General features: G+C 38.8%; 1 protein-coding gene across 1 annotated transcript in view; it reads left to right on the plus strand.

Annotated features, from left to right (window-relative positions):
• JMY (junction mediating and regulatory protein, p53 cofactor) overlaps positions 1–27,839 on the plus strand; it is a 95,497-nt gene that overhangs the window by 39,068 nt on the left and 28,590 nt on the right. Inside the window, exons 3-4 of the mRNA XM_075541209.1 lie at positions 10,945–11,095; positions 20,545–20,714. Coding sequence (XP_075397324.1) covers positions 10,945–11,095; positions 20,545–20,714 — 321 coding nt within the window. The remainder of the gene's footprint in view (positions 1–10,944; positions 11,096–20,544; positions 20,715–27,839) is intronic.

A 27,839-nucleotide genomic window follows, 5' to 3' on the forward strand; every position in this document is an offset into this window, starting at 1 on the left:
CCTGGTATCACCACTCTCACCACTGGTCCTGAAGGGATCATCCGTCCTGGATTCCCTGTGTTTCCAGTTCCTATCTGTACCAGTGTACATCCTCTGGTCTAGCCAGATTTGTAAAGTAGAATTGGGATCATAAGAGGGGTGGTGGTGGCAAAGAACTAGAGTAAAGTTGTATGTTTTATCATTGCCGCACTGCACCCTGACTGGCTCTCCTCCCTGTGATCCTTCTGTAAGGGATTATCCAGTTGCCTACAGCTGGGCTTTGGGTCTCCATTCCGCACTACACCCCTTATTCACAATGATAAGGTTTTTTGTTCTGATAATGCCTGATACCTGATCCCTTCATCACCTCATGTTCACACAGGCTGGTGTGCTTCGTCTATGAGGGCTTTGTTGCTTCTGAACTAGATGGCCGCTTGTTCACCTTCAAGCCTTTTTTAAGACCCCAGACACTACTTCTTTTGATAGTTGGACACCATCAGCTTTCTTCACCACATTTGCTTATTGTACCCATTTGTTTTCAGTGATCATATGGGGAGGTGAGCACACAATGATATGATTTTTTAGTAAGTGATCCCTTGGACACCTCGTGATCTCGCAGACTGGTGTGCTTCTTCCAAGTGGGCTTTGTTGCTTCTGAGCTAGATGGCCGCTTGTTTACCTTATGCCCCTGTTTTGTCTTCAGCGATTGTATAGGGAAGGTGAGCATCATGAAATGCCAGTTCAATAGAACAAAGTATTCTTGCACTGAGGGAGTATTTGAGTAGAGGTCCAATGTCCATCTGCTACCTTAATACTAAACCTATACATGTATGCCCATAGATCTATTTCCACATCCTCATATATAAAAATATTTGATATATACATGCCTTTATTTAGACCTCTATAAATGCCCTTCGTCTCCTAGCTCTTTCCTCTATTCCCTTTTACTTTCCTCTTGTCCCTCTCTCATGATCAGCCATCATTTGGGTTTCAGTAATTCCTCTTGGTTACATTGCCCTTGATCACGCCCTACCAGGCCTCCTACACCCTCCTCACCACCGATTTGGATCACTTATTGTTCCCTTGTCCCTGGGTTTGTTAACACCACTTCCTTTACCCCCACCTTCTCTCCCACGTCCTGCCGGAATTGTCAGTTTTCTCCACCATATTGTTCATCCAGCCTATCTTATTTAGACAGACCTGCGGAGATAATAACATGCACAAAAACAAAACAGAGCATAACCAAGCAACCAAATAAAACAAAGCAATAACAACAAGCCAATCAGAACAAAACAAGAAAGACAGGCTTGTAGTTTAAGGACTGTTTGTTGGCCTTAAGGGATATTTTCTGGTCAAGTCTTATGGGGTGCTAAGCCCTGGCCCCAAAGTCTATTTTTGGTATTCCCTGGGGACTTGTGCCCTTAGCGTTTTGCCTCGGTGTGGTGGGATCAGATGGGGTGGAATTCCCACACGGTGTCTCCAGGGTCGTCCCCTGTAGGGCTATGGGTCAGTGAGAGATGTCATGTCTCATAGTGTCTCTGTGTCTTGACTGCTCTGAGCGGGAATAACATCCTCAAGGCTTGGTGGACCAGCATGTGCTCTGATCAGACATGTCCCTCTTCCGGAGCTGCAGATTCAGTACTGTCCCCTGAATAAATTCTTCTGGGGGAAGGGACAGGTGTCCAGGTAGTTGGGATTGGGGCCAGCCCCTCAGGCTCTCCACTTATCCTCTACTTCATGCCAGTCAATTGCATTCACATCTTGGAGCTCTGGGTTGAAGTATCAACCCTCTTTCCCTGTGGAGATATAAACAACACCTTCCCCTTGGGTGGGTTAGTGCCCTGTTCCACTACTACCCATTTCTTTTTTTTTACTTCACCCCTCCTTTTTAGTTGGCTACCGTATATATCCCTGGATTTGGTCGGGCCAGTGAATTATTTATGTGCCTCTTCTAGCCAAAGTCTCCTCCAACCATTGACCCCCTTTCTGCATGGTCTTGTAAAAAGTTTGGGGGAAGATACTGAGAGGATCCACTTGTGAGTAATTGCAAACAGGATTCCCTGAAATGCCATTGTGCTGAGAAGCAGAAAGCTCAATCTTGTTACTTGCAAGAGGCAGGAGTGGAACATGTCCTATGGACCCAAGATGCCAGTGCAGTGAACCTCCTGGATCCAGAAGACAGCTGTGGCATCAGAGGAGCAACCGCAGAACCAGGAAGCAGAACATGGAACAGAGTAGTGGGCTTCACAGACCAGAGAGCAGGTTTTGCTAACCCGTGGAGCTTGAACTGAATGCTTCTGGGTCGAGGTTTCCAGTGGAATAGTATACGCCTTTGGACATTAATTAGCAGACCTGAAATAACTTTGTAACATGTCTTTATAAACAACTCTACCCTGACCATTTCTCACTGGCATTATTAAACTCACTGCCATTGAGTCATTGCTGTGGGTTTCCAATAGTACTGTATATACTCGTGTATAAGCCGAGTTTTTCAGCACAAAAAATGTGCTGAAAATCTGGGGTTCGGCTTATTACACGGGTCAGTGGTACCCCAGTGAGGTGTAACATCTCACCGGTGATTGCCGTTCCTCTGCTGTTCATTGAAAACCCCGCTGACACTGCAGGGTTTTGAATGTTTGTTTACTCACATCTAACCAATCAGCCATCCTATGACGTGGAAGGCTCCAATTCATAAAAGCACCCGTAGTGATTCACTTACGCAGGCAGCTGAACTGGTAAGGATGTGTCTGTGGCTCCCCTCTCTGGTCTCTATGTTCATTCACATCCTGCATTTCCCACCCTAGGTTTATACTCGAGTCAATCAGTTTTTCTGGTTTCCCAGGTAATAATTAGGTACCTGGGCTTATCCTCAGGTGGGCTTATATTCAAGTATATACGGTAGTTGTTTATGGGAGTAGAAAACCCAGTGTTTCTTACACACTGGCATTATTACAGCCTGTTAAATTTCTAACCCTTTAATCATGAATTTATATAGCTATTGCAGTGGATATTAGATTAGAACTTAGAGATCAAGTAGAGAATATGAATTAAAACAATAACGACATGCAACATAAAATTGAGGGCATAATAATCATCTGAGAACTTAAAAAAAAACCCAGTCAAAATAAATTTATCACAAGTCCAAATTACTGCTGCTGGTGCTGGGTTTTTTGGTGTTTTTTTTTTGGGTAGTTCACTCAGCAGTTTTTATGTTTTTAAATAGTTCCAGAAACAGCACTCAAATAGTTTTGTTTCTTAACTACGAAGGGAGTCATTTATGTACTGATCCATATCTCCCTTTCTCCCACACACACTGGAAAAAGGTAACTCTTTCGATTTTGTTTCTTGCTGGCCTCATGTGAACACATGAGCTCATTGTTTGCTTGGTAGACACATTAAACCTGTGGGATAATGGGTCTTCAATTTATCTAGTTGGTATGACTTGTGAACCTAAGAAGAGGTGAACGTATTTTTCCCCTTGTTTGTAATTATAAAGGCAATATGTGTTCAGTAATGAGAATCTGGAAATTGAGAGGTTTTGAACAGGAAAAAAAAATCACCTACAATCCATGGCATCAGTAATACATTTTGTATTAAGTTATTAAAAACATGATGATCATTATTATCATTACATGGACTTCTATTTTATGAGTATACCATAATCTATTATTAGATATCCAGGACCTAGTTTTTTCTTTATTTCCAACAATGTTGCAGTGAACATCATTGTTACTTTTTGTTAAGGACTGAATTATGTCCTAGTATGTGTTGTGAATCCAGGCCATATATATCAGTATAGTTTGTGTTTGTAATAATAAAATTGGAATATTAGGCACAGAGAAGTGAGCAGACATGTGGAGAGATAAACGTGTCACGCAATTGAAGATTAAAAGCTGAAGAGCCAGAACCAAGAGAAAAAGCCCTTTCTGAGAGTCTATGCTATGAACTTAAACCCAAAATAATTGATTTTCTTGGAAAACTATTTACACACAATGCTTATATCTTCTCATCTTTGTTCATTTCAATCATTCAAGATATATTTTTGTTCATCTTTTTTCATCAAGAACAAATAAAAGTCAAATCTTCCAATTGCTCAATTGCTGTGTGCAACTGAAAAGCAAAAGAATGTATATTTAACAAAAAAAAAACCATGTTAACAGAATATGTTGTCTCTGAACCTTGTGTACTTACAAAGGAGAAGCAGTCAATATTTTAAGTTCAAAAAAATAAAGTTTACTACAAAGAAAAAGCTGAAGCTACAGGTAAAGAGAGACCCCCAAAGTCAAATATAATTTGTAGAGACACATTAAGTCTTAAACAAGACCAAGATGGCATCAGGATGAGGGAAATCATCACCAAAGATCATAATGGTGTCCATGGATTCGTAGAAACATGGCCACTTAAACAGGACATGCAGAAAATTGCAAATTGTCACAAAATCATGGTCTGGTGCAGTACCAATGCATCACCATTGCACCTGGGACTACATTCTTGTGCATTAGAAAGTCTTCAAGATTGGGCCAGGGTCTTCCAACCAAAGCAGTCTAAACTTTGCCTAGTTACCATTAAGAGCACATCCAGACACGTTCCTGAGAGTGACTAGGAATGTCATAATAATCTGTTTTCAAATACACACTGCTCGAGGGTAAAGCTTTTCAAGTTGCTAGCCAGGAGTCAGAACTTCGTAGAAGGTGAACCTGTGTCTCAAACTCACCTCTATTGAGTAATTTTGACTCAAAGAAATGGATTTAAGGCTCCCAATATAAGCCACAGCCCTCCACAAATCTAATGCTCTAAAAATACAGTAGCTTATCACAAGGAGTCAGGGAAGACATCCCTGAAATAGTAATTGAGCTGAGATCTAATGGTAGTATGAGAGTTAACAGGCATAGGTAGTTTACCCATTACTCCAGAACCCTGGAACTGTTAGCATGTTTAGTGATCTTCATGCAGTTTGGTCCCAAGGATAGTCGTCATCATCCTTCACCTCTAAGTTGCATTTGACAAAGTTGCCTGCTCCTCAATCTTGCTGCTTTTGCGAGGGTCTGAACCCACCAACTGCGTTATCTTAGAGAGGGGTGCCACCATGTGCTTTGCACAGAAGCCGGCCAATTCTATTTTTAAGTTTGATGGTACCATTTATCTTTTTGGAGTTCTTTTGCTCATGCTTTTGGTGTCGCACATAAATAATTCACCATTAAATCCAAGGCCAAAAAGTTTTGCTTGTATGCTTTCTCCTAAAAGTTTTATGAATTTGGCTCTGAAATTTAGATCAGTGCGTTCCATTTTGAAGCTCATGTTTTAGTATGGTACGAGGGTCCGGTTTCATTCTTTGACATGTAGAAATCTAGTCATCTCAGCAACATTTTTTTGTTTGAAATTTATTGATTTTTTTTTTTTACTTAGGGGCTCATACAACTCTTATCACAGTTCATAATACATCAATTGTATAAAAGCATATTTGTACATTCATTGCCCTGATCATTCTCAAAACTCCCAGCCTGGGGGGGCTTTTCAGAGGCTTCGTAGCTTTGCTTTGTTCCCTTCTTTTTTCAGTCTGCTGTGGGGGGTTCAGACAGTACTACCTCCCCGCCATGTGACCCCCGAATTGCCCTCTGTTGAAGTCTACTCCAGTAGGGGGACAACATGACACAAGCTCTTGTTGGCCCCACAGTCCAGCGAGACCCTCACACGGTGACCTGGAGGGGCAACGAACCTGGATGGAAGAAAGACACAGAGACATGGGGCAAGACAAGTGCTGATCAAGCCCGTTTATTTTGCCAAAACTCGGGGTATATATTCACAACAGATAAGGAAGTGGGAGGCACATATTCCAATGAAGCACACTGTACAACAACCAATCAGCCACATGTTCCCAATAAGGTACAAAGGGTGCGCAACAGTACTCAAAGACGTCCGTGGTGACGTCCGCATGCAAATCAAGGCTTACCGGGTGAACTTCTCACTGTTCCTAATATGGTATATCTGCAGTTCAATGGGTGCTCAGTGCTTTGACTAATGGCAACAAGGTCAGTTATCGGAACTGCCCATGCTACTCAGTTATCGGAACTGCCCATGCTACTGAGCACGTAGCTTGGAATGTGGGGGCGAAGTTGGGCAGGAATAAAAGCCTTGCTGTTAGAAAGCGGCCAAGTTTCTGCTACGTGTCTGAGGCCAAGGTCTTAATGGCTATTGGCTCCCAACACCCAGTAACATATATTTATAATCTTTCTGTATTTTTTAATCACAGAAGGCATAAGAAAGTTACCCAGTCCATTGCATCAAGTCAAATCCAACTCTTAGGGACTCTGTAAGACAGAGTAGAACTGACTCATAGGGTTTTTAGGGCTATCCATTCCTACAGAAGCAGACAGTCACATCTTTTTGTGGAAATAGTTATGTCGTTGTTAAGTGCCATTGAGTTGGTTCTGGTGGCACCACACAAGCCACTACAGTAATGTAACTTTGCCCGTGATAACCTTTACTAGAGAACTGAGAGAACCGAGAACTCATATATAACTGAGTTACTATTCACTGTCCTTTCAGTTCAGCCCGAAGAATTGTCCTTAGCATTTCTAGGAGAACAAGTCTTCTGGTAAGGAAGTCCCTCAGGTTTTGTTTATCTAGGGGTATCTTAAGTTCTCTCTCATTTTTGACGGGCATTTTTGCAGGATGTAGATTTCTCTGTTGACTTTTCTTCAGCATTTTAATATCTTAGTGTTCTCTGTTTTCTATGGTTGTTGATGGAAAATCTGAGTGAGTATCCAGTGTTCTTGATGAGGGGCTTCCTGCTGGAGTTTATGGTTATCTTTGATTTTAGACAATTGAATTATAAAGAGTCTCAATGTGGATCGCTTTGAAGATCATTACGTGTCTTAGATATTACAAATTAGTGTTTTTTTATCAAATTAGAATGCTTTCAGCCAGCATTTTTCAAGTAGTTTCTCTGCCTTTTCCATCTCTTCCATCCCTCTTCCTCCCCACTCTTTCCTCTCACTAGCTTGGTGTTAGTGCTGGCTCTTAGCAATCCCCAGTAAGTTTATGAGTCTTTAACTCTTAACTAAAGTAGAAAGCCCAGTATTTCTCCTTGGGAGCTGCTGGTGGTTTCAAACTGCCGACCATATGGATTGGAGTCCAGTGGGTAACACTATACCACCTTGACTCCTTTTCTCCTTCTCCTCTCCAATACTTGTAAAACGTGTCCCTTAGACTCTGCTTTACTTTGTATTTTTCTGTTCTTCAATCTCTGATTCCTTCTTTCCTCTGCTTCCTCAAATCAACCTGCTTTTGAGCCCCACACCCCCTTCATGGATTTTCGATTTCTGTTACACTTTTCCAGTTCAGAATTTCCTTATGATTTCTTTTTATAGTTTCTGTTTCTTCATTAATATTGCCCTTTTATTCATGCACTATTTCCCTTTAGTTTTTTGTTCATGTTTTTCTTTAGCCTATGAATATATTTAAGGGCAGTTTTAAAAGTCTTTGCTTTTATGTATGATACCTGTTTTCTCAGCCATGGTTTCCGTTGTTTTGTTTTGCTCATTTAAATAGGCTATACTTTCCAATTTCTCTTTGATTTATAATGTTTATTTGAAAGTAGGACTCTTCAATATTTATAATATGGTACTTCTAGAAATATTTTCTTACAATTACTATTACTTAGGGCTTTCCTCCTTTAAAATTTTTTGATGGACAGATGATGTCAATTTTAAAATAAAGTATGGGTTCCTTGGCATGGAAGGGAGAGGAGAATTTCTATTCCCATGAAGAATTACACTCTTGGAAATCCAAAGAGGCAGATTACCCCTGTCCTGTAGGGTCACTATGAGTTGGAATTGACCTGATGACATTGAATTAGTATTCTTTGGCATATATAGTTCCTGAAGTATGTTCATTTAACATGTTCATCTAGTATTTTGGCAATACCTTTGAAAGTTAAGAATTTGAAAAAGGAGTAAGGTAAAATTAAAACAAAGAGTAGAGAAAGAACACCTCCTAAGTATTTGCAGATTGGCTCTGTAATGAGACCCTTTTTCAATACTTAACCATGCTTCTATTATCTCTAGAGATCAGCCCAAGGCAGCTTAGGGCAGTGGTACTCAACCTTCCTAATGCCACGACCCTTTAAGATAGTTCTTCATATTGTGGTGACCCCCAACCATAAAATTATTTTTGTTGCTATTTCATAACTGTAATTTTGCTACTGTTATGAATCAGGTGACCCCTGTGAAAGGGTCGTTTGACCCCCACGAAGGGCTCGTGACCCACAGGTTGAGCGCTGATGGCTTCGGTTTTATTGGGTCTTCTCTAAGCATGCAACTTACCCTGATGAGTGTAGCTTTCTGACTTCTCCTGTATATATAGCATTTTTTGCATGTTCTAAAAGAAAATTTGTCCTTTGTTTTTAATTAATTTATTTATTTTAATTTCCCCTTTAGTCCTTCAGAGGTATGTTGTATATCTCAGTTGCACTCTTACCCCCGGTGGCTACAGTGTTTTAGGCAGTACTTAATTACATACTTCTACCCTACATGACATCGAAGAAGGATGAATGAAACAAACACAAAAGCCTTACTTCAGTCTCTTATCCTTCTCACAGATGTAAAAACAGAGAAATTCCGTACTTTGTAAATAAGTTCAGATCTTCTCTGTCCTCTCTGGAACCAGTGATCCCTGTTGGAAGTATGGACTGCTGTCTTCAGGCCCACCACTGAACTGTGGGGAGGTTAGGGTATGCACAAGTAAAAAAAAATGCTTTCCTGCTGTTTTTCAGTTGCCTTTTCTTGAATCAGCATTCTTGTTAGCTCTAATAAGGATTCGCACCCTGAAGAAGCAGAGCCAAGGTGACACCAGAGTGGAGACCAACAGCAACACAGACTGTCTTGATAATGACCCATTTGAAATAAGGATTAACACCATGGGGAGTCATATACAAATGCTTTACATTAACTTGGGTTTCTGAATAATCATGTGATGTAATTGTTGACTATGAGCAAGTAGAACAATATTGTCTTAGGCCAGACACAGGATATCTCTGTTGACTAATCAGATAGCAAAAATAGCATCTCAAGTTGATTCTCAGAGTTATCTGGAGGTTCCCTCTGAGCAATGCAGCAAGTTATAAAAATCCCCAAGAGCACGCTCACACCTGTGTGTGTGTGGGGGGAAGGGGGTGTTATGGGTGGGGAGACAAAACTTGGTGTGAATTAGGCTAACTACAAGAGAATTGAGATACATGCTCTGAGCAATGCAGCAAGTTATAAAAATCCTTGAAACTGAGAGGTAGGGTGGTGGGGTGTGTCTTTTGGATGGGGATACAAAGAGAACTTGGTGTGAATTAGGCTAACTATAGCAAGAGAATTGGGATACAGTCTCATGGTTATAAATCTTTTGATTATCCAAAATACTAAAAAATTGGTTCTAAGAGGTTTTTTCCCCTAAAATAATATTTCTTTATAGGGAACAAGAATGTGGAGCTTCTTATTCTACCAACTCATTGATGTCACTTCTCCCTATTTAATTTTCAACTTGCCTTTGGTCCTTTGTTTTAGTTGTTAGTTCTAAATAATACATAGTTAGGGTTTTTACCTGTAATTTTTATATGCAGATTATTTTGGTATGCAGACTGGTTTTTAATATACTATCGGTGTTTAAATCTCAGTTTTCAGTCCTTTAACATCAGTTATTTTATTGGTGCAAATCATAACCTTGAAAGTGTACTTAGGAAAAAAGGAGCGGGGAAATTCATGTTATCTCTGCACCCCAAAGTTACCATTTTGGTATATATGCCTTATATACGCTTTGCAAGACTATTTTCATGTTTTTGTCTATGAAATTATGTAGTCTAAAAACAAGAGGGAGATTTAAATATTTTACAAAATCATAGGAATCCTTATTAAAGAAAAATAGCAAAATGTGAAGCTGCCGTTTCGCAACATCTCCCTCTGGGTCAATACACTAAGAGGCGGTATTCCCATATATCTAATATTTCACGAGAGAATATCTTTCAATTTATAGCACGTCAAAATGTTCTCTGAGTTTTGGGAATAAAAAAGTCTGAAGGGACAAGATAAGGGTTATAAGTAAGGTTTTCAAATGGAATTCTCATCAGATAGTTACTGCTACTCACAGAGTGAACAGGAACATTACTGTGATGGGGGAAATTTCTTGACATAACTTTTCTGACCTTCTCACCAATGCACTTTTCAGTTTTCTTATCATTTCTTCCTGTTAAGCCCACATGGTTATGCTGTGTCCTTTTTAAAAAAAATCTATAAATATTACCCCTTTGGGATTTTTTTAAAATGCTATGATCTTCAAAGCTGATATCTTTGCCTTGCATCTAACTTACACAGCAGATTTCCTCCTGAGAAAACGGCATGGACAGAGGACCATACCTGATCTCTTCTGGCTTCCTTATTGCCAGAAGACAGATCACTCTCTTTACCAATTTGACATGCAATCCTCCCATGGCACTCTGGCAACACAGAACTCACAGACAGAACTCAGGATTAACAGAGTGTTTTAGGGAACGTACTTTAAGGCAGCCTAACAAGATTAAGACGAGTATTAGAGACAACTTGTTTACATCCATCAACTGATTGCAGAGACATATTTAAATGTTTTGTTTGGAATAAACCCATGCGTGTATGAACCGGAACCCTGGTAACAATACTTTTTAAACTTACTCTCATATGTGTTTGTGTGTTCATGTATTTAGTAAAGGAAAGGGGATAGATGGAAGAAAAAGTACAAAATTTTTCATGTCTTGTATGAACAGAAAGCTATATCAAATATCTTCAACATCACTGTTAATTCTCTATTTTTTGGTAGATTAATGGTTTGGTAGAAAAACATCTACATTAGACTAGGTATTACCATTGCTTCTGTTAGCACTGACATTCAATAAGTGTTTGAGGAATGAATAAAAGAAAGGAACTTTGTTTCCTTTTTGGTCTCTTAAAGATTTCTATGGAGAATGATTATCTTGGTCCCCGGAGAATTGAGAGTCTTCAAAAAGAAGATGCTGACTGGCAGCGGAAAGCTCACATGGCTGTGCTTTCTATTCAAGATCTTACTGTCAAATATTTTGAAATAACAGCTAAAGCTCAAAAAGGTAAGTAAAATTATCCATGCTGGATATTTTGGACAATGAATGTTTATTTTGTTTTAAATATCTATAAAGATAACTAGCCTGATAGCCTAGTAGTTTAAGGGGACTACTATTGATATAAAGATTATGGTGTGTTCACATCTTTCCTAGACACCTGTATGTGCATACATATATCTCTACGTGTAATATCATGTGTAGAGATTCATAACCGGTAACATTTTAGAAGAAAGGAGCTGTACTGTTTAGGGCAGCTTACCTTTCTGGCTCATTCCATCCCTACCTGCATTTCCTCTAACTCTTCCCTCCCCTCCCCACCCAGTGCCATATAAAAATGTCCATGGCTACTTGATACAGTTTTTTAAAAAAAATCATTTTATTAAGGACTCATATAAAACTCTTATCACAATCCATACATAACATCCATTGTTGATACACAATCACTACTATTCATTAAAAAAAAATCTCTGGCACTATTTGGTTTAGCATCATTTTATTTAAGTGCAAGTTTCACGTGCAGCAGTTTGTCTCTTTAGAGTGCCATCCCTGCTTGAAAGTACTGTGCTTTTCTTTATTCCTAATCAGCATTTGCCATTATCATGGAAAGAAAATAAACTGACACTTTGATAGGTTAAAAGTATCATATTTTCCTATTAATTTTCAGTTACAATGCTACTTTACAGAGCCCTGGTGGGGTAGTGTTTATACGTTGGACATAACCTGCAAGTCGGCAGTTTGAAACCACCACTTGCTTTGTGGGAGAAAGACAGGGCTTTACACTCTGGTAAAGAGTTAGTGCCCGAAACTCTCAGGGGCAATTCTACCCTGTTCTGTAGGTTTGCTGTGGGTTGACCTGACTTGACGGCAGTGAGTTGGTTTTTGTTATTTTATTTTTGTAAAGCTCATTTCATTGGGGACTTTCACAGCTCTTGAAATATATCCATACATTGCCATCTTTTTCTAACATTTACTTTCTATTTGAGCCCTTGGTATCAGCTTTTCTTTTTTCCCTAGCCACCTGTCCCTATGAATTTGGTTTGTTAAATATGACTTTTGTTTTATGCCCCCCTTTTTTTGCTAGTTAATGTTAGTTGTTGGGGTGTGTACTTTTTTAATTTAATCTGTATGAACTCTAAAGGGCCCCTGGTGGTATAATGGTTACTTGTAGGTCCACTAACCACAAGGCCAGCAGTTCTAAAACATGAGCCGCTCCCAGGTAAAAAGAAGGCTTTAGAGCGTTACAGTCTCAGAACCCCATTGTGACAGTTCTATTAGGTCCTTTAGGGCTGGTAAGAGCCAGAATTGACTTGATGGCAGTGAATTCTGTTTTGGGTATGGACTCTAGTTATAGCTATACATTTATTGTTACTATTTGTAATTATTTTTTGGTAATTCTTAATAAAATTTTTTTTACAAACATCAGTTTTTAAGGATGATTTATTTTTCTAATTTGTTGTATTTTCTGAAGGGTTTTCCCTACAAGGGAAAGTTTTGTATATTTAAATTTTTCTGAACTATTTTTATTGATATACCCTGCTCTTTCTGATCACAGCTCAACACCTAACCACTAAGCCACCGGGGCTTCCCAATATACCCTGTTCTTAAGCTAAAATTTTACTGTAGCTTCATAATAAATTTCAATGTCTAGCTCAGCAAAGAACCATTATGTTTCAAAATTTTCTTTGTTGCAAGTATTTATTTTTCTCTAAAAGTGTTTCTTTCCTTCATTACTTTAAGGCAGCATTTCTCAACCCATTGATCACGGTCCCATTGAGGGTCAAATGACCCTTTCACAGGGATCACTTGATTCATAACAGCAAAATCACAGTTTTGAAGTAGCAATGAAAATAATTTTATGGTTGGTGGTCCCCACAACACGAGGAACTGTATTAAAGGATCGCGGTGTTAGGAAGGTTGAGAGCCACTGCTTTAAGGCATAATTGATTCGCGGCTGCCTTTTCATGTTAATGTTGGTGTGGGTGATTTGTACACAGATGCTGGGAAAGCTCTCTAGTCAGGAATATTATAGCTACATTTTATGCTCATTCTGCAGTTTCAGCTTTCAAGCCTACTGTGCCACGTATTGTATTTGTCTAAACAGGTGGCATAATTAGCTTATTTTATGTTCTATTTTAGGAAATCCAGACTTCTCTTGAGACCTCAGGATTTTATTACATATAAGCTATTTTTAAACTGAATAGTATGTTTTAAGTAAACTGTATTATTTGCTTACCAAGTCCCTTTTGAGACAGTATAACAATATTAAGGAACACATTTAAAGTCACTCAATATTTTAGAGTAAACACTATAAAAATTCAAAAACAATGGTGTGTGATGAACAAATACTTAGTGACAAGCATCAGAACATTATCATTACTACATTATGTGAAAGATGTTTCAGAGTATTTAGAAGTGCTTCTTTAAACATTTTATACATAGAAAGGTACACGAAAGACTGTACACTATAACAAATATTTGGGCAACTGACATTAGATAGGAACTAATACCTAACTGCCCTGTCCCTAGGCAATTTCTTACTCATTTTGCAGAATCTTTTTTTATCATTATAACAAATCTTCAATTTATGTGAAGCAATTATTTCAGAATCTTTATTCAATTGTTGTTTCGCTAAGAAGTCTTCTCTAACTACTTTGATTACAGTGTTGTTCATACTGTACTATAAAGGTTTACAGTTCTTCAAGACAGAAGATGGGTCCTGATTTTACATATTTTATATATCTTGGGGAAAAGAAGGGGGTTTCTACTCCTGCAAAGAGTTACAGTCTTAGAAACTCACATGGACAGTTCTACCCTGTCCTATTGGGTTGCTATGAGTTGACTTTAACTTGATGGCAGTGAGTTTATTTGGTTGTTTTTTTAAATATATATTTTAAAGTTAAAATATTAAAGATAGATAAAACTTCCTAGTCAATGCTGAGTGAAAGAAACAATAGTTGGCTCCATAGTACATATCTGAGAAACTATTCCCTTGTAGGCCATCCCAGCCTACTGCAGTTTTTGCAAATAAAGTTTTATTAATAACACAGCTACAATCATTCATTCATGTGGCACAGTTGAGAAGTCTCAACAGAGACCATATGACTAGCAAACCTAAAATTTTTATTAGTTGATCCTTTTCTAAAAAAAAGTTGACTCTACCTAGAGAAAACTTGAGAAATTTTCTCAGGCAGTATGACCAATAGAAATCAATGATACTGATCAGGAGCAAATGAGGGAAGGGGAGAGAGTGGAAGAAATCTTGGCCCACCAAGCCCAGAGGATGATTTTCCTGCCCGGAGCAGCCAATGAACAGAGAGGTCCATAGGGCCAGCCCCACCATAAGACACAAAGTCCCTCATTGACTCATAGTGCTACGAGGGACAACACTGGAGACACAGTATGGGATTGTGCCTGTTCTGACCCCACCACACCAGGGTGAAACACTAAGTGTGTACAACAGAGCAGCAAGGCTAGCAAAGCAACAAAGACCCTGAAGAATACCAAAAATAGATTTGGGGGCCAGGGTGTTGTACCCCATCAAACACAAACACTCATGAATGTCCACAGATGTGGAACTATTTATAGACTTTTCTTTTTTTTGTTGTTTGTTTCTGTTGGTATGTTTTGTTTTGTCTTGTTTTTGTATTTACTGTTGTCTCTGCATGTCTATGTAGATGAAATAGGCGGGATAAACAGTCCAGAGGAGAAAACAGCTAGAATGATGGTTCCAGGGGGACACTAGAGAAGGGGAGGCAGGGGAAAGGAAGGAGGGTATCAACAAACCCAGGGACAAGGGAACAACAAGTGATCTATAATCCATGGTGAGGAGGGCATGGGATGCCTGGTGTGGGACTTGATCTAGGACAGTGTAACCAAGAGGAATTACTGAAACCTGAATGAAGGCTGAACATGATAGAGGGACAAGAGGAAAGTAAAAGGAAACAGAGGAAAGAACCAGAAGACAAAGAACATTTACAGAGTTCTAAATACAGGCATGTACATAATGTAACTATATGTAACAAATACATTCATCTACATATATTTATTTGTTAAGTAGTAAGGCAGCAGACATTAGGCCTCCACTCAAGACCTCCCTAAATGCAAGAACACTTTGTTCTAATAACCTGGCATTCTGTGATGCTCATCTTCATCTTCCCTGAAACAATCAGTGAAGACAATGAGTGCATAAGCAAATGTGGTGAAGAAAACTGATGGTGCCCACCCAGCTATCAAAAGATATAGCACCTGGGGTCTTAAAGGCTTGAAGATAAACAGGTGGCCATCTAGCTCAGAAGCAACAAAACCTGCATGAAAGAAGCACACCAACCTGTGTGATCCTGAGATGTTGATGGGATCAGGTATCAGGAATCATAGACCCCAAATGGAAAATCATATCAAAGTGAATTAGGAGGAGGGGTGGAATGGAGACCCCTAACCCTTCTGTAGACATCCCCTTACAGAAGGTCACAAGGAAGAGATGAGCCAGATAGGGCAGTATAGCACCAATGAAAGACAACTTTCCTCTAGCTCTTTAAAGCTACCTTCCCCCCACTATCACAACCCCAATTCTACCTCAAAAATCCTGCTAGACCAGAGCATGTATACATTGGTACAGATAAGAGCTGGTAACAGGGAATCCAGGACAGATAAGCCCCTCAGGACCTACAATGATAGTAGTGATACCAGGAGGGTAAGGGGTATGATGGGGGGAGAAACGGGAAACTGATCACAGTGATTGACATATAGCCTTCCCCCACCTCCCACCAGGGGTTGAACAGCAGAAAAGTGGGTGAAGCAAGACTGGTCAGTGTAAGACATGGAAATACAAGAACATTCTACTTTGTCTTCGTAGAAGAGGAGTAAAATAGGCCCTTTTATTTCCTTCATTGTACAAAACTAGGTGCAACCTAATTTTGATGTGGTCATTTAAAAATCTTTAATCCTATTAGAGACTTAACATGACATCTTGTAAACAACAGATTTTTGTTACATATGCTGGTGATTATTATAGGATATTAGTGCAGTAGCAAAGTTGATGTCCTTACCATGTACATGGCCAGCAAATGAAGAGAAGATCTGTTTTAGAGATATTCCAAGCATTCTACATCCTTCATTCTATTTCCTTCATTGTTTTCTTTATTCCTTCAAGATATTTAACAATTAAAATAAAGAACAGCTGGTAAATTGGCATTCAGAGATGTTGAAAGACAAAGTGTTGACTAGCATTGGATGGGTAACAACCTGAGTCTAGTTAGGAAATAGGGGGTTTCTAATTATTTGTGATTACACAAAATTTTTATTTACTATAATTGCAAGTTTAGGAAATGTGGTAGTGCTGACAGACTAAGAAATTAATGTCCTAGGTATTAGTTAAAACTGTTCTTTCAGACAAACGTGTGCATAAGCAAACGTGGTGAAGAAAGCTGATGGTGCCCCGCTATCAAAAGATATAGCGTCTGGGGTCTTAAAGACCTGAAGACAAACAAGCAGACATCTAGCTCAGAAGCAACAAAGCCCACAGAGAAGAAGCACACAAGCCTGTGTGATCATGAGGTGTTGAATGGATCAGGTAGCAGACACCAAAGAACAAAAACCATCATTGTTTGTTCACCTTTCCCACATAAATGCTGAAGATAAAGGTGTGCATAAGTAAGTGTGGTGAAGAAGGCTGATGGTGCCTGGCTATTGAAAGATAATAGCGTCTGGGGCCTTAAAGGCTTGAAAGTAAAAAAGCGGCCATTCTAGCCCAGAAGCAACAAAACCCACATGGAAGCAGCACACCAACAGGTGTAATCATGAATGGCCAAGAGGACCAGGTCTCAAGCACCAAAGGCGGGGGGGGGGGGGTGAGGGGAGGGGAGGCGGTGATCATATCGTGTATGAGGGGGAGTGCGTGATGGGGACCCAATGCCCATCTGTAGACAACTGGACATCACTGCAGAAGGGTAGTGGTGAGGAGATGAGTCAGTCAGGGTGCAGTATAGCATCGATAAAACACACAACTTTCTTCTAGTTCTTAAACGCTTCCTCCCCCCCCCCAACTATCATGATTCCAGTTCTACCTTGCAAACCTGGTTAGACCAGAGGATGTACAGCGGTACAGATGGGAACTGGAAACACAGGGAATCCAGGACAGATGAACCCCTCAGGACCAGTGGTGAGAGTGGCAATAGCGGGAGGGAAGGGGGGGTTGAAAGGGGGAACCGATTACAAGGAGCTACATATAATCTCTCTGGGGGATAGGCAACAGAAAAGTGGATGAATGGAGCTGCCAGGCAGTGTGAGATAAGATAAAATAATAATTTATAAATTATCAAGGGTTCATGAAGGAGGGGGGGATCTAGGAGGGAGGGGGAGGTGAAAAAGGAAAATGAGCTGATTCCAGGAACCCAAGCAGAAAGCAAGTTTTGAGAATGTTGAGGGCAATGAATTTATAAGTGTGCTTTACACAGTTGATGTATGTGTGGATTGTGATAAGAGTTGTATGTGCCCCAATGTTCTTTCAGGCAACCTTGTCTCATGTTATTAACAACACAGCCTCCCCCCCCAATTTCTCTCATATACAGAAGTTGATGGTAATGTATACCTTGCCTATTCTGTAGGATTATTGGACAGATAGTAGAGATAATGTATGGGAAAGTGTTGAAATTAATATGAGAGGGATTGGGGTGCATGCATGAAAGGAAAAAATGATAAAATAAGTCATTAATTTTCTATATGAAGTGGGGGAGGCATTTTTATTAACCACCACCAAAGCATATATGCGCGCGCGCACACACACACACACACACCTAGTAATTCCCTTCTATAATTCTGTTTATTGGCAGAGAAGGAATTGAACTTGACTATTAATGTTGGAATACAGCTTTAAATCAAAGTGATCTAGCTATAGTTCCTGCTATGCTCTACTGTACTAATCTTACAGTACAGTGTTTTAAAGATTGTCAATAGCTAACTAACTCAACTAACGAGTAGAATTTTAATTATATGGTAAAACTTAAATTGAAGTTCAAGAGTTAATATTTGCTTATTTAAATCATTTTATTGGGGATTCCTACAACTCTTATCACAATCCATACATCCATCCATTGTGTCAAGCACGTTTGTGCATTTGTTGCCATCATCATTCTCAAAACAGTTTCTTTCTACTTGAGCGCTTGGTATCGGTTCCTCTTTTTCCCCTCCCTCCCCGCTACCTCCCTCATGAACCCTTGATAATTTATAAATTATTATTCTGTCATGTCTTAACACTGTCCAACATCTCCCTTCATCTACTTTTCTGTTCTCCGTCCCCCAGGGAGGAGGTTATATGTAGTTGCTTGTAATCAGCTCCCCATTTCTACCCCACCTTCCCGCCACCCTCCCAGTATCGCCACTCTCACCACTGATCCTGAAGTGATCATCTGTCCTGCATTCCCCGTGTTTCCAGTTCCTAATTGTACCAGTGTACAGCCTCTAGTCTAGCCAGATTTGTAAGGTAGATTTGGGATCATGGTAGTGGGGGTGAGAGGAGGAAGCATTTAGGAACTAGAGGAAAGTTGTATGTTTCATCGTTGCTACCCTGCATCCTGACTGACTCGTTGTCTATAGATGGGCTTCGGGTCCCTACTCCACACTGCCCCTCATTCTCAATGATACAAATTTTTCTTCTTTCATGCCTGATACCTGATCCTTTCTACACCTTGTTGTCATACAAGCTATTGTGCTTCTTCCATGTGGGCTCTGTTGCTTCCCTATTAGAAGGTCACTTGTTTACCTTCAAGCCATTAAGACCCCAGACACTATAGCTAGTTGAAAGGCATTTATAAATTTAAAATATCATTTATGTATTAACTCTTTAAATGTTATGCAAAAACCATAGAAACAACAGTAGCATAATAGGAAGGCAGTACATAACTGTTATTAAATCAAGATGTAACATTCACTTATGAGGAAACTACCAGAGGTGATTAAAAAGTCGATTCCTTTGAGCAGTAGACTAGGTTTTGTGTGTCGACCCGGGGGTGAGAAATGACCACTCTGTTGTTTGTAGCCATGTTGTTATTGACCTATATAGCTTTAAAAAAATTAATCATGTATTGTTATTGTAAAAAATCATATAAGACTCCATAAAGAGCTGAAGCAAAGTTTATTGAAATAGTCTTACAAAAGATACCAGGGAAGAACTGGTAAGATATTAGCTCTTTGGCTGTCACAGTGATCTTCTGAGCCATACCTTTGAGACAAAATCAAGCCATCTTTCCTCCTTTGGTTTTTTTTTCCGAACACTAACTCTGAGTGTCTCACAATAAAGCCCTGCCCATGTTACTGTGATATTCAGTAGATCCTATTGCTCTTGGGTCCCTCCCTCCTACCCACACCATCAATCACTATAGTATTTTGAGAGGACTTAACAATGATAGGTTTTAGAAATGGATTTTAAATAGTCCTTACTCCAGTTTCATCAAATTCAGTTGAAAGTACATACCTGCATAGAATTGAAGACTCTTTAAAACAGTGGTTCTCTGTGGGAAGGAAAGAGCCAGTCAGGGTGCAGTGTAGCAACGATGAAACCTACAACTTTCCTCTAGTTCCTAAATGCTTCTTTCCCCTCCCCCCACTATCATGATCCCAATCTTACCTTACAAATCTGGCTAGACCAAAGGATGTACACTGGTACAGATAGGAACAGGGGATTCAGGATGGATGATCCCTTCAGGACCAGTGATGAAAGTGGCAATACTGGGAGGGTGGAGGGGAGGGTGGGGTAGAGAAGGGGGATTACAAATATCTACATATAAACTCCTCCCTTGGGGAGAGAAAACAGAAAAGTGGGTGAAGGGAGATGTCAGACAGTGTAAGACATGACAATAATTTATAAATTTTCAAGGGTTCATGAGGGAAGGGGGGTGGATCAAGGGGCGGGAAATGAGATGATGCCAGGGGCTTGAGTAGAGCGCAAATGTTTTGAGAATAATGAGGGCAATGTACAAATGTGCTTTACACAATTGATGTGTGTATGTTGTATGAGCCCCTAATAAAATTATCAAAAAAAATTTTTAATGGTTTTCAACCTTCCCAATCCAGCCATAAAATTATGTTCATTGCTACTTCATAACTGTAATATTTCTACTGTTATTAATAGGACAACTCTTGTGAATGGGTCATTTGGGTCATGACCCAAAGGGGTCACGACCCACAGGTTGAGAACCGCTGCTTTAAAAGTTAATAATTACTGGATAAATGAAAGCGTTTTTAAAATATTTGGGGGAAAATTCTGATAATACAGTTTCATGTTCTGAGGACAGTTATTTAAAATTCCTGCTGAAGACATTAGAATCTAAGATATAGTTGAATTACATTTTAAAGATGATTTTTTATTACATTTTAAAGATGTTTTAATTAACTTATAGCATAGGGTTTGTATGTTTATTTAAAAGTCATTTCTTATTATCTTTAAAAATTACTATTAATAGCTGTGTACGATCGAATGCGAGCAGATCAGAAGAAATTTGGTAAGGCATCGTGGGCAGCAGCTGCTGAGCGTATGGAAAAACTCCAGTATGCAGTTTCCAAGGAGACTTTACAGATGATGAGAGCTAAAGAAATCTGTTTGGAACAGAGGAAACATGCTCTAAAAGAAGAGGTAACAAAAATCATGAGATAATAATAAGAAAGTTAAGATAAATTGATTTTAATTTGTGTGTACGTTGGACTTTTTTCTGATTCTGTGTAGTGTATGTGAACTGCTCATCAGTACTCATTCTGACACCTGTGATACTAGTTGCCAGGTATTTTCCTGGCATTTATTTATAAAGTTCTACTTCCCAGGGAAATTTAGCAAAAACATTAACTGCAAAAGAAAACGCGAGCTCTGACCTTAAAATTAACTCCATGCTAGCATTTTATATTTAATTCTATATTTGTTGCTGGCCTTGATTGTATTATAATTAAATGACTACTTTTTGGAACATTCTATCTTAGCCCTACAGTATAAAAGAGAGTTAATAGAGATTTGATCTTTTTCATGTGTGTGGATTATTTAAACTGGGAAAAGCTGTAGTTACGTATATTGAAAATCAACTAAGTTGATATTTTTAAAACTATTAATTACTTTTTTCTTTGTCATTCTGTTTGAGTGGTTTTAGTGTTCTTCATGCTACCATCCCAGCCCCAAAAGTGCCATTGATGTCCAAGACTATTATTAGATGTATGACATGGTTCTTTCACTCTTATACCAATAGTTTTGAAATGGACTTCTGAATTGCTTCTTAGTGAAAAGGTACCCAGAAATCTACAGTGGTCACTTGTCGGGACCACTAGTGAGGACTGGTAGCTAATAGTGCATGAAGAATAATGCTAGAATAACCTCTTAGTAAGAGCCTAAGAGGGTCGTGCAGGCTGCATACAGTAAAACTCTGAGGCTTCAGATACAATATCTTAGTTCTCAGAAATAAAACTCAAAATATTTAAAAGAAGAATTAGAATTTTCAAATCAAAGTTTGGGCAGTTTCCCTATCTATGGTTTCATTTTATTCCTTACTTGAAATAATAATGCATTTTTTAAAAACCAGTTTGGGGACAAATGAAATCAAGCTATTTGCCAACGTGTCGTGCAGAGTATTTATAAAACCAAAGCCATTTTCCTCTTTTTACTTTACCCAGTCTTCAGCTTTCCCCTTTTTATATGGATTCATTGTTCGGTAAGGTTGCAAATTTTTAGAGGACTAAAATTTCACTTTCCTGGGACTTTTTCTTTCTCCACATTTTAGAATCAGAATCTCTTTGGCAAGGATTTCAGCCCCATCTTGTGTTCCTTTGAGGCATTTCACTGCTGTCTCTAATGTGTTAACTTGTTACTAGTTGCCTGCTATTTTAAAAAATTCTAGAACTTAAAAAAATTGTAACACTAACATTTTGACTGTAATATAATGTACCTATCTCAGTTTTCATCTCATTGGCTAGCTTTGTTCTCACCTGGGAGAGCTGCTGGTGGTGCAGTTTTTGTCTAAGGTGGTGGAGGAATGGTAAGACTGTAATCACCCCAAGAGCTTGAGATGATTATCTGTGGGCCCATCCCAATAAAATAATGTTTTAAGTCTTAGGTTGTGTTTGAATTCGTCAAAAGATTTGTTAAAAAATTATTAGTCATTCTTGCCATGTTTGTGCCTGTTGTATATATAATGTGTGTTTTGTGCTTTTCACATATGTGTGATGATAGGCTACACCAGTTTATTAGCATCAATTTAAAATGACCACATTACTCATGACAAACACAGCAAGCATGAATTATTGAGCCCATCCCAAGCAAATGCTATGCCTATAAAAGTTCTGAAATAAAGTACTGCCCTGTGATTTAGTTAGGGGAGACTTATAAAGAATGTCCGTATATTGTGCCCCGGAAGTTATTTTAAAACAAAAAATATCTCTCTAGCATGACAATAAAACACTTTAAGATCTGAAAATGAATTTAGTAATGACTGCCACAAGGATAATGCTGAACTGCAAACAACTTTTCTAAATCCTGAAATGGGGAGAAAATTCTAGGCAGACAAAAGACTATTTCTTTGTGTGTTTACTCTCTTTAACTTTTTCTGCATCTTAGACTGTGTCTGTAATTGCTACATTTAATACCATGAACATCTGTACATCTGCAGCCAAATATATCTTATATCCCAGATTAACCACAGATGTTTAGATTTCACAAAACAACCAAAAGCCAACAAACAAAATAGTTCAAAATGTCACTGGTATTTTAGCCACTAGCATTGAAAGAATTCAGGTGAATTTTAAGTAGGTGAAACTACTTCAGTACACTACTCTTCCTCTCCCTGCTCCATGTACAATAAAAACATGAACATGAATCTCATAGTGCCCGGAAATCTGTGTTTCAGACTTGCTTTTAGTCCAGTTTACATTAGATTGTGTGTGTTACCGTATATACTTGAATATAAGCCAACCCGAGTATAAGCCGGGGTACCTAATTATTACCTGGGAAACTAGAAAAATTGATTGACTAGAGTATAAGCAAAGGGTGGAAAATGCAGATGCTATTGATGAGTTTCAGTAATCAAAACAAATGAAAATAAAATTAATAAAAATTGAGCCATCAGTGGGGTAATGTATTTAAATATTTATTTTAAATAAAAACATAAATAAAAGGACAAGTCATTTAACATTAGTAAACCAGCACAGTAAGTGGAAAATAGGTTCAACAAAAACAATAAGGTATCAACAATGATACCTTAAGAGTACTATTCCTTGAGCTCAATCAGCAACCAAGGCAAAATGTAAAGAGTTAAAATCCTTCAAAATTGGATTCCTCATCATCATCCGTATCCCAATGCAGAGCTTCAGCTGGTGTGAGGTCATCATAGACGCTGTCCTCACTGGAGTACTACTGACCCGTGTGTATAAGCCGACCCCAGTTTTTCAGCACATTGTATATACAGCAATTAAAAAAACCATTTACAAAGATTATGTATAATTACATAGGTTTAGGAATAGAATGTTTATTAAGGATGAAATAAAGGGATTCTTTCTGTGGTTATTGTAGGAGTTGAAATAGGAGATGCTAAAATTAACATGACATTATGAAAGCATTTTGAGTACAATTGAGTACTGCATTGTAATCTAGTTAGCCATATTCTCTGGTTAATAGAGGATTAATCAAGAGGGCTTTTAAAGTTCCAACCCATGTGGCTTGGAAAATATAATGTGCTTTCTTATTTTAACCATTCCCTCTATTTTTCTTTTAAACTGATTTTTGAGAGATCATTTCTATGAATATGATAGGATAAAAAAATAATTACAAAATCATAGAAAACTTTGTGCTAAACAAACCCCAAAAAAGATGTTTCTTGGCATATTTTCCAGCTAAATTTTGACATGTTTCTATGTCTCTAACCCTTCCCAATTCAAGTTGAGCATATGATTAAAGGAATTTGGGTTACATGAAGAAGAGAGATAAGCAGGATTGGAGGAAGACTTATTAACAACCTGCTATAGGCATTTAACATAACCTTGCTTGCTGAGATTGAGGAGGACATGAAGCACTTTCAGCCTTCAGTATAGGCTATAACTCAGTGCAAACACAAATAACAACTGACTCAGCGGGCTGCATGATAGATGTAGAAAAGAGACGTTTTCTTGTACGGGTACATAATCAGTGCTCATGGAAGCAGCTATCTAAATCAAATGACGCATGGCATTGGAGACCTCTGCACAAGACCTCTTTAGAATATTGAACAGCAAGGAAGTTACTGTGAGAGGGGTAAGGTGTGCCTGACCCAACCATGATAATATTCATTTGCCTCCAGTGCATGTGATAGTAGGACACTGAATAGGAAAGACCAAAGAATAATCAACGTGCTTGAATTATGGCAGTGGCAAACAATATTGAAAATCCCATGGATGTCAAAAGAACAAACAAATATGTCTTTGAAAGAAGTACAGAACGCTCCTTAGACGTAAAAATGAGAGACTTCATCATATTTTGAACATGTAAGGAGAGACCAGTACCTGGAAAAGGACATCATGCTTGATAATGTGGAAAAGAGGAAGACCCTTAAAGGGGATGGATCGACTCAGTAACTAACAGCAGGCCGAGACATAGCAACAGTGGTGAGGAGGGTGCGCCATCAGTGTTTCTTTCTGTTGTACTGAGGGTCAGTTTGAGTTGGAAGCGACTCTATATAGCACTTAACAGCAAAACAACAACAAACATTCCCCCAAAGAATTCTGTAATGTGACTTAGGCCAAGTCAACATGCCTCTTCTGCCATCCTCAGGCTAATTAAATAGTCTCTTTTAAATATGTCTCGAGTTGGGTAACAAAGAGAACAAAGTGGAATAGCAAGGCTGTGGGGAACATGTGGTGATGTTTTCCAACAAAATTTTTGTAGGATGATGACTCCAGCTATCCTTGAAGTCAGGTACATTGTCATAATGGGGTCCAGGATGGGGATTCCTTACTATGAAATTACAGGCTTCTGAGCTGAACTCTCTGCTTTGAGTTTAACTGACGGAGCAGATCCTCTCAGGAGCTACTGTCTTCGTTGGATCTTGCTCTCTGGATCTTATTGGTAAATCGAAGACTAGCATCTCCTTTTAGTCACTCTAAAAAGTCATCTTCATTAGCTCTGATCTAGTATCCCTGATGGTGTAGGGGTTATGAATTGGGGTACTAACTACAAAGTTAGAAGCTTGAAGCCACCAGCTGCTGCTCGGGAGAAAGATACGACTTTCTACTCCTATATAAACAAGTTTCAATCTTAGAAACCCACATTGGCAGTTCTACCTTGTCCTATAAGGTTGCTATGAGTCAGCATGGACCAGATGACAGTGGGTTTGAGGTTTTTGGGTTTTTGGGTTTTTTTTGGTTGGGGAGCTCTGGTCTGGCTTGGAAGACTTATGGAATAAATCATCAAGTTAAAAGCTTTCTGAGACCAAAATAGTCACTTTTTAAAATGTCAGGCAGTGTGCAATCCCACTCTTAGAAGCTATCACATCAATGATAACTGCTGTCTTTTGCCAACAGTTTCTTCATTTGTCCAAAAGTCCAATAATTTGGGAAAGTGTCCACTTGAGTTTTGTGAAAGAGTTAGAATTAACCCTACCTCATAATTCAGGCTCCCCCCTCCATACACAAAGTATTTCTGACAGACTTTGCTTATAGCAATTCTCTGATCCCAGAGAATGCACTTAAGCATGTTTGGTTTGTAATATAAACTGGTGTATAGATGAACTGGACTGGATCTCTAATAGCAATACTAGAATTCGTTACAAAAATGAACTGGAACACACAAAGATGGACAGCCTAGGCATAAGTGAGCTGAAATAAACGGATATTGGTCATTTTGAGTAAGAAAATAAATTATTTACTTTGTCTAGAATAACACAATCAAGAGGAATGGCTTGGCAGTCATTGTGGAAAAGGACATTCCAGTGCTGGCTGTGATAACCATGTCTATACACCATGAAGGGAATCGAATCAATACAGCAACAACATCAAAAACTAGTGATGAAGAAATTGAATAATCCTACCAATGACTTCAGTTGGAATTTATCAAATGCACATTCAAGGTGTATTGGTAATCATTGGCAATTGGAATGTAAAAGTTGAAAGAGGAAGGAACAGTAGTTGGAAATTATGAAGTGGGTATCACATGACAGAATTTTGGAAGACAACAACTTGTTTTTAGTAAATACCTTTTTTAACAAATGGACACGGAACACACAAAACAAATTAACTACATCTGTGGGAAGACACAATAGAGAAGTTCAATGTTAGCAGCTAAAACCAGCCCAACAGCTAACTGTTAAATGAATATGTTAGTTCAGGAGAAAACTGAAGAAGTTGACCAGAGCCAAAATACAACCTTGAGTCTATCCCACCTGAATTTTGAGATCTCATGAACAGATTTGACACCTTGAACACTAATAACGGAGACTTGAGCTGTGGTGGAGAGACCTCTCACTAACAGCATTCATGAGGAAAGAAAAAGGTTGATAAAAAGAGAAACAATCAGAAGAGACTCTGAAGAAATAAAGTCAAAGAGCTGGGCAGCTCAAGAAGACAAAGCCAAGTATAATGAAATCTGCAAAGAGCTAGAATTAGAAAATCTGAAGGGAAGAACACATTTGCATATCTTAAACTAAAAGAACCCAAAATCAGGGCTCAAGTTGTAATATCAAAAGATTGTATGAGCAAATATTGAATGATGCAAGAACCATCAAACAAGATGAAAAGAATAGTCACCTAAAAGATCTAGTTTATATTCCACCATTTCAGGAGATGTAGCATATGAGCAACAACCAATGGTGCTGAAGGAAAAATCCAAGATGCACTGAAAGTATCAGCCAAAAACAAGTTGGAAGCAATCATTCTCTACACCAGAAAATTTGGAAGACAGCTAGCTACTTGGCCAGTTGACTGGAAGAAGTTCATGGTCCCATTCCAAAGAAAGGGGACCCGACAGAATGCTCAGATTATGAAACAGTATTGCTGATAACACATGCCAGTAAAATTTTTCTGAAGAACACCCAACAATGGTTGCAGCAGTACACTGACAGATTGCTACCAGAGGTTCCGGCCAGATTCAGAAGAGATCATGGAACAAGGGATATTAATGCTGATGTTAGATTCATCTTGGTTGAAAGCAAATAATAACAGAAATATGTTAATTTATGTTTGTTGACTATGGCAAGGTTTTTGATGCTGTGGATCCTAACAAACTATGGATAACCTTGAGAAGAATAGGAAATCCAGAAAACCCAAGTATGCTCATGTATGGTTTCAAGGCAGGAAAGGTGTGTGTCTGGGCTTGATCCTCACACTAAGCATATTCAATCAGTATGCTGAGAATCAGAGAAGTTGGCTTATATGAAGAAGATGTGGCATCATTGGAGGAAGGCTTATTAACAACCTGCAGATGACACAACCTTGTTTGCTGAAAATGAGGAGGAATTAAGCACTTGCTGGATATGATAAAAGATTGCAGCCTTCAGTATGAATTACAGCTCAATGTCAAGAAAACCAAATTCCTCACAACTAGACCAAGAGATTACATAATGATAAATGGAAAAAAGGTTCAAGTTGTCAAAGATTTTGTCTTCCTTAAATCTGCAATCAATGCTTATGGAAGCAGTAGTCTAGAGAGCAAAAGATGCATTCCATTAGACAACTCTGCACAAGTCCTCTTTAGAATATTGAAAAGGAAGGCTGTTAGTTACTTTGAGGATCGAGGTGTGCATGGCCCAAGCCACAGCAT

Source organism: Tenrec ecaudatus, chromosome 2 (genome assembly GCF_050624435.1).
Source record: "Tenrec ecaudatus isolate mTenEca1 chromosome 2, mTenEca1.hap1, whole genome shotgun sequence".
NCBI lineage: Eukaryota > Metazoa > Chordata > Mammalia > Afrosoricida > Tenrecidae > Tenrec > Tenrec ecaudatus.